General features: G+C 43.3%; 1 protein-coding gene across 1 annotated transcript; it reads right to left on the minus strand.

The window, feature by feature from the left end:
- Nucleotides 1–1,124: 1,124 nt before the first annotated feature.
- On the minus strand, nt 1,125–6,796 carry snx10a (sorting nexin 10a; the record flags this gene model as incomplete). The annotated part of the gene is given in 8 exon segments (XM_084484870.1): nt 1,125–1,269; nt 1,405–1,614; nt 4,405–4,503; nt 4,708–4,808; nt 5,677–5,763; nt 5,838–5,885; nt 6,683–6,751; nt 6,755–6,796. Coding segments are annotated over 8 exon segments (801 nt in total).
- Nucleotides 6,797–8,752: the final 1,956 nt, after the last annotated feature.

Raw genomic sequence — 8,752 nt, forward strand, 5'->3', positions numbered from 1 at the left:
AGTGGTGGTTCAGTGGTTCTATTCATCTTGGCTGTATAGATGTTTTTTTTTTTCCACAGGCGGTGTCGACAACTTCACGACAGCCTGGAAGCTGCACCACGCAGCTGAGGTGAGAAAAAAGGGTTTCCGTATTGGCAAGCTGAATGCTTGGTAGAATCTATAGCAGATAGTGAAGACTGGAAACCTGGCATCTTGTTCGGGAAAGACTCTGCACTAGTTTAATTTATAGCAGACCAGAACCTAGCCATGACGCAATTAATATAAATATATGGCCAGATTAAGGGCTGGCTTTCTAACAATCCCCAGCTCATTCAAATTTATTACGTCGAGACTTGTGAAATGTACCATCCCAACTTGAATCTTAGACTTATTCAATTGTTAAGGAATGGAGACAAATCTATAAGCTAGGGTCCTTTTTTTCCCCCCCCATGCAGGGATGGACTAAAAATGCAATAAATACCAGTTACTTAATGAATGATTAAACACGATGAAGAAATCCAAGCGAGCCAACAATGAAATCACTAGATGAGCAAAAAGGCTCCCAATTCACAGAATCCTTCCACTCCAATTGCGATGATATATAATCCTTCAGGTTTTGAGATAAATACATTTAGCATTGATCAAATAGTGTTCCACTTTCCTCCTCATATCCTGAGGTCTACACTCCCTCTACTGGGCAGGGAAACCAGTGCATGAGGTTTCAGAAATTCATGGTGGTCGCTGTTCAAAAGAAGAGTCATTTTCGGTTCAAAGAAAGGCATTTATTCATCCATTGACAACTAAAAAGGGTATTTTTCAAATATAAATACATATTCTAAAAAATGGTGCCATTATAGACACATTTCCCTTGCTAGACTCAAATACAACAGTTAAGATGACATGCATATAGAGATCACACATCAATCCCCCCCCACCCAGTACCATTTGAGGTTTGATACACCTATAAAAATATTTTACAATGACAGTACTGGGCTAATTCTTTAAGACAGAACGTTAGGAAACCCAGTCGACAACTACGCCGACAAATGCACAATTAAGAACCAAAGTAAGGGAAGAGACTGCAATAGATAACAACAGGTGGGGGGGGGGGGAAATAGTTCAAAAACAAAGTCAGCGAGTAAAACTTAAGAATGCATGTTTTTCTCTTCCGAGGGCGAACGAGAGAGGGTGCAGAACAAATCATGGTCTCCGTTGGAAGACTCCAGGCAGGGGAGGCCGATGCATCTCGAATGGACGTCGCCGCTAAATCCCAAGCCTGACGAGGCGCTGCTGTAAGAGGAGCCAACGGGTGTCAGAGCATTGATCATCTTAAGAATCAAACCCCGCCGCCCACGAAACGCACGCAAAGCCCACGCGCCGTCCACGTGGATGGTGTCAAATCACCCCCCCCCCGCGACGGCCTACCTTTCACAGTCCGAGTCGCAGTAGCCCTTGCCCGTGTAGTCCAGGGGAAAGCTGGAGGAGATGAGGCAGCCGCTGGCGCGCTGGATGGCCTCGGCCACAGTGTAGCGGGTCTCACCCCGGGCACACCTCTCCATCCTGGGGACGCTGAGCTCCGACTGGAGGAAGAGGTGGAGGTGGCTGTCGGACAGCAGCAGGGGCGTCTCCAGCACACTGCGACAACAAAACGGGGATGGTGGCTTGCAGTGGGGCAGACAAAAACGACCAGAAAAACGGCCCTCGCCGCATCGTAAGGGGCAGCTTACGACATACAACCGCTAGCAATGGGGGGGGGGGGGGGGGTACAGGAACTTCTGGTGTGGTCAATCAGAAACTTTTAAGTACTCTAATGCCTCTTTTTCCACCGACGGTACCAGCTCGACACGCCACGACTTGGGTTGGTTCCAGGCACGTTGTGTTTCCATCTAGAATAAACTACCTCTTCAACATGGCCGGGGTCGTCATGGCACGCATGCGCAAAACCGCAGTGACACACTTATCCACGCGGCACATAAACAGACAGGGCTACACACAGGAGCGTGTCCACCTCTGTCATGGCCCCACGGCGTGTTCTTGTGCGCTGATCCTGCCGTGTTCAATAATCAATCTCTATAGTTGACTAAACGCTGAGGTTGGCATTTAAAGATGCCGGGCGTCCGGCTCGGACGCCGCGCTCATCATGACTTGTCCAGTGGCGTCTCTCTCTGGCCAATCAGTGGCCAGCAGCCTGTTTAAGTCACACAAAAGTATCAGATCAGCTCTCTTGGAACCGCGACGGAGGGGAGACTAAAAAAAGTACCAGGTACGTCATTTTGTGATCGAAACCCAAGAGGATCGGGCTAAGTCAAGGAGAGTTGAAGTGAAGCAGGAGGAACATTACAGGAAACTACTGGGAGAAGGTTAAAGCTATAGGTGCCTTTTACTGCACAGCATCCATTCACACCTTCATGTCAAAATACAATAATTTTTACTTTACTACACGACTTTAAAACTAAATTAAATTGAAGCCGCAAGCAGCATTTATTGGGGGCCAAGCCCAATACAGGCCATTGTGAACTTTTGTTTTTATAACATGGACGGCATTGGAAAAGCCTTGCCTTGGGTCTGGTGAGGTGAGTACAAACTTTCATGACTATATGTCAAAACGGTGAGGTTTAAGTTATGCTTCTTCAAAGTTTTAAATCATTTTAAATCAAATCAATCATATTGGGATGAATTTAAGCGGGGTTAATCTTGAACCAGGTTTCTTAAAGTACACCAAGTTTAGAGTGCCTGTAGTCACCTAAAAGTGATTGGGCTAATTTGGCCCTCGGGCAGCCATGTTGTTTGAGGGGATGGGTTCCTCAGAAAATGTATTGTGCGTGAAGAGACAAATGTCTACCACGTTTTGGCTCCAAAGAAATTGCCCAATTGGGCAATGGATTAATTTCAGAGTAATTAATCTTGTCCCATGTGCCTTTAACTGCACCAAGTGTGGCCTAAGTTTCTCGCATTTGAATCCTTCAATTTGGTCCATTTTTTGAACTGGTGGCTCGTTTCAGTCGATTTAGTCTTACTCAAGCAGTTAGAACCTTCCACAAAGTCCCCAGGTTTGTTTCGCTCAAATCAAAATTGCCGTCTAGTAAGTGCCCATTTTGATGCCACGCCCTGATTGAAATTTGTTGATTTCATCTTCAGAATAGTGTCCTGAATCACTTTTGTATTTGACTCGAGTTCATAGCAGCCCCATCTTGATGTCGATATAAGTATTCAAGTCGTAACATGTTTTTAAGCCACACCATTTTTTGAAGTTATTTGCTCCTGGGGGCTGTATTTGATAGTGTAAAGCAGGGGTGTCAAACGTACGGCCCACGGGCCTAATCCGGCCCACAGTGTAATTTAATCGGGCCCAGCAGATAATATCTAATATCTATCAGAACTGGCCCGCCGGCATATCGCATTTCAGCGTTAACGCGCGTCTTGGCACGGTAACCCTGGAGCGTCAACTCCGGCAGCCATACCCCCCCCCCCCGCCAACCGCCAACAATTCTGCCCGCGGACCCCGTTACAATGTAATGTCCCCAATTAATGCAATGGGCCCGCGACTTTGTCCAAGACTTCAATTTTGGCCCACTGCATATTTGAGTTTGACACCCCTGGTGTAAAGACTTCCCTTCTCATAAGATTGAAGGTGTTGGTCCATAGATGCCATGTGCCAAAGCCTTTGATCCAAACAATAAAAAACTAGGATCTTTGTTTTTAACTAAAGACAAACTGAGTTTCAAAGTTCCATCATGAGGAGACGCATGTCATAAGTTTTCACACAAGTTTCATGACAAGGTCAAATGGGTCAGGCGACACTTTTCTACTGTTCAACTTTTGCATTTTCAGACTTGCTAAAGTACCATCGTTAGGTCAATAAAGGTTCACTTTTGTCAATTGTGGAAAGTTTCATGAAAAGCAACACTGCCGTTTTGGCTGAGTAGGCATTTCTGGCAGAATAATACTAACAAATACAATGGGGCAATTCTTTTCAACCTTTCTGGGGCTATGGCACACCAAATATCAACGCAAAACCTCAGTCATTTTTGGTTTGCTTGGCGCTTAACTGGAGCAAGCCCCAGCCAGTGTGGTTGTCTCAAGTTGAATGTATTAAATAGTGCGTAGTGTTGATATTGCCTTGCTTTAACAAATCTTTGATTTATCTGACAAATACCATTTTTTATATCAATGTAATACTTTCTGCACCCATCTGATATTTACATTAAGACTTTACCCCAACAATCAACGTCCCGACCTCCCTGGTCAATCCATATCACCCACACACCACACACCACACACACAAGTGCCATAACTCTGGATGAACACCTCTGGGTGAAACACACACTTTGCTTTGGCACCTAATAAATGTTGCAAGGATTATCTTCCCTGATGGATTACAGTAATTTGTGACCATATGTGAACGGTGGCCTGGGTTGAACTTACATTTCCAAGAACTCCTGAAGGCCCTTCATCCTCTGGGTGACCTGCTCCTTGTTGGTCATGCTGAAGAAAGGATTCCACGGTGGAAGCTTGGGCAACTCTCTGCACAACACAAACACGCATTAGTAGAGATCCATCTATTTTTGGAAAACAAACATGACCACTAAAACCAGTCCCATTCAAGAGTTCACGGGTCAACACAATCATTAGTAAATATGTACCAAAAGACCCGAGAGGACACGACAGCAATACATCGGTAATGCTTGGAACAGTAGCATGAAAAGGTGGCGCGGTGATACAACGTACATGATCAGAGCATTCTGTTGCAGACAGTGACGCAGCCACACAAACTCACTGTACCGCCTCCTGACGCAGGAAGCCTTCTTCCTAAAACACATGCTATTGGTCTGGAGACCGAGCCGGAGAGAAACCCAACAGTCAATACAAGCAAATATCATTCAGAATGTAAAGACACTAGGGATGCACCGATTTATCGGACGAACATCGGTATCGGCCGATACTCGCGTTGTTGACTGCCATCGGCCTATCGGGAAATAAGATGACATTCACCGATGGCAGTGGCCGATGTTTATCCGTTGTGTCATATACATTTTGCGCTGGCTAAATGTGTTGGTTATTTGCGGTCTGACTTGCAGTTTCGGAGAAGATGCAACAGGTGGTAGGCTACTAATAATACCACCCATAACAGCCGCTGGCTGGACACGCCTCTGGCGTGATGACGTAAGCGGGCGGGTGCCGCGAGCATGTGTGGTTTGTTTACAAATTAAAGTGAAAGAAAATGTCAGTCATGCGGGCGTATTTCACTGTCTCGGAGAAAGATCAGCGATATGCAGTTTGTAAGATTGGCTGGTTTAACAACGAGATAAACGATTATGATTGGCTAAGGCAGAGTCATGTTTCATGTTAGCCAATCGGAGCCAGTGTTTTTACACACAAGCCAGGATACGCGTGCCACACGCACACACAAACACCAAACAGATTCGGTGAAGCAGTAGAAATGGCGAGTCCGGAGCAATCCGATGAAAAGTTGTCATTTTCAATTCATTGAGGTCAAAGGCAAGAACGTGCATGTAAAGGTGGAATAAATAACAAAAATAACATCGTATCGGCCAAATTGTTATTTTAAACATCGGTATCGGCCCAGAATTTCACAATCGGTGCATCCCTTAAATACACATGAATGTTTAAACCAGTTCACTATAGCTTTCAACAGTGTAATTTTGTAATCGTTTGAAATGCCAGAGCAACACTCACGTGTAGACATATCTCGTAGTCTGTGTGCGTGTGCCAGAAGTCATCACGATGGAACCTGGGGTCCCTGACACCAACGCTTATGAATTCCTACAAAACAAAATACTCTTATTGCACTTGAAAACATTATTAAAATGTTGCATATGTTCATAATGGTCACTTACTGTTTTCATGAGACTGCCCAATGCATTTTCCATAATGGGAACAGATACCTGCAAACACATTGTTTGAGATGTTGACATCAAAATGGCTACAAGAGACACAAGAGATTCAGGCCCAACTCAAGAACCACTCAGCAATGACAGGCGTACACCTTACACCATGAATGTAGATTGTGAAATCTGTTTAGATCCACCTCCTTTCCACAATAGACAATATAGTAGAAAAGCCAGTGGCAAATTAATGAAATTCAAAGTTGCCTGGTGTAAAGAATGCAAGATTTGAATGCTGCATGCAACAATGGGATAGAGTCCAAGTCAATTCATGCAAAATGTTGAGTTTAACAGATCAGCTCATTGCTAGAGACCTGATATCCATACTAATTAAATATTACTGCATAGGGTTAGACGTCGGTCCAGACGGATTTACCTTACCAGTTGCTTGAATTTCTTATAACACAATAAGTTTGTGATGTGGGCAAAAGAAACACGTTCAGACAGATTGTGAGGACCATGTCCCATAGCACGATCAGAGAAATTAGCCACGCATGCTGACATGTCTCGAAGCTGGGCAACAGGAGGAAATCGATCCCTTAACCCCATTGGTTCTCCACTCAGCAAAACATCACATGAGCCAGTCACTTATGTAGACAAAATGGCTAAACAGATTAGGCCCGACATTGCTGGAATTTGTGTAAAAGGACCATGGTCTGATTAACGTCATAGCAAACCAATACATACATACATACATATAGTATTTAACACTTTGACAATGCAATATAAATAGGCCTACACATCAACATCATAATATATAGTCTCCCGCTGACCCCAAAAATATATTAAAATGTTACCCGTTTGCACAGGATAACGCAACACGCAAGTTTTAGAGGTGGACCGCAGCTCTCGCCAGTCGAAGTAGTTTACCTATGGAGAACCTGCTCGCAATGTAGACGTCGGCTGGTCATTGGTCCAACTTAGACCCCAAGTTACCTCAGAACGAAGCAGTCTGGGACTAGTAGCTAAAGACTTGGGGTAGGCATCAATAATGTAGGACACCCCAAACAAGGTTGTACATAACAGTAAAATATGGAGTATGCCAATAACAGTTTTAAACTATGCATGCTCACCTTACTTCGGTCCAGTGATGACTGAGATGGGTTAGACTCAGCACGCAGGGATGAGGCCCAAACCTCAACTAAACCTTTTGATGAAGATCGCGACCCTCGGCGTGCCTGTTTTTTTCTGCTGTTCAGAGGCACATCGGTTAAAATGCACGCAGGCTACTTCGCACAACCGCCCAAACTCAACTCGCGTCCCCTTGTCTACAAAAAAACACATGCACGTATGCATTTATAACTTATGCAGCTGTATTGCAACACCAAAGGGACTGGGTCTATTTTTTTGTATGCACACCTGTTGGTGATTGCTTGCGAATGCTAAATTCTATCAGCTGGAAAGGGGAGGAGCTGTTAAAAAAATTAAGAAAGTCTTATTTTAATTTTAAGGAATTTTGTTAGAATATAATATAGCCTATTAATAAAATCGAATGATAATGAAAGGAATATAATAATAAAAATACATAAATAACATTGAAGGTATTCTCAATTGTAGTTCCTTTTCTTTGTATCAATTTATTTAAATTAACTTAACATTTTGAAAAATATCAATTTTATAGGTTACATTTTGTAATACAAATACCCTGTCATTTGGCCCAGTGGAATTCTTATTTTTATATGCATACTTACTTTGACATAATTGGGCGCGACATACATTTACATAAAAGACAGGAGTTGAGCGTTCGTGATGTCAGGTCTGGCATTACAAACATTCGAGTAACCTATTTCGATTTTACAGTAAGGAATCACGTTACACAAGACCATACCAGTTTCTTCAGGGGTCCCAAGTAATTCCAAAATGCAAGCTAGGCCTACTCCAAGTGCTGCAATCGCCTGAACTTTGAACCTTGATATAAATGTTTTCACCAATCCACATGAGGATAAGGTCTGCTTATTTGCATACAATGGCTCAGGTCATGAGCTTTTTTTTTTTACATTCCCCTATTTCTCTCTTTATCTGGGAAGATATCCTCATTGTTGTTGGCGATACAACCCCTTTTCAACCCACAAAACCACCCCTTTTCTCATAATGTACATACATATATACTAACCGCCCTACAACGCTGCCTATGGTTGCTGCGATTGGGCAACACCTTTCCAGCTGCTTGGCAGTACCTGAATTCTTGATTTTATGGCAAAAGTAACTATATCCTCACCCAAAGCAGCATTTTGCATCAATGGAATGTGACAGAAAATGATCAGATGATTAAAAACAAGTAATTTTCCCTGCAGCCTCTGCCCTGTCCAGTGCAGTATATAGTCCCGGCCTTCTTCATTCTGAGGACATTAGTTCTCCAAGGTGTGTAGTCTCTGGGTACGAGTGTTTGATGCAGTCTCCTAGTGGGGTAACACTACCATCAGGGATGGTACTGCCCAACAGTAATATGGGGGTCAGTGACCTGCCACCAACACTACCAGGTGGTTTTCGGATGATGACTGATATTCTGTTCAAAAACCTGCAGCATGTGAGTTCAGTTTTCCAGACACACAAACATACATTTAATGATGTACAAGATGTCTTTTAAAAGTCTGAAAGTAAGTCATTTTCGTAACTTACTTTCCTTACTTGTCCTTGTATGTCTTCCAACTGATTCATTTCCAAATAATCAATTGCTGAATGTGTGCTGTTTATATGTAAATACCCTTTCTCTCACCAGAAGTTACTCGGAGAGATAACCATTTGATAGTGCAGCCTTTTAAGAATCGTTTTAACACACACACAATTTTAAAGCAAATTCTCAGCAATGGTGGAAATGTACATGTTAAAACTAGATTTAATGCGTTAAATGTGTTACTTAATTATTT

This window comes from Micromesistius poutassou, assembly GCF_964030765.1.
Source record: "Micromesistius poutassou genome assembly, chromosome: 20".
Classification (NCBI taxonomy): Eukaryota; Metazoa; Chordata; class Actinopteri; order Gadiformes; family Gadidae; genus Micromesistius; species Micromesistius poutassou.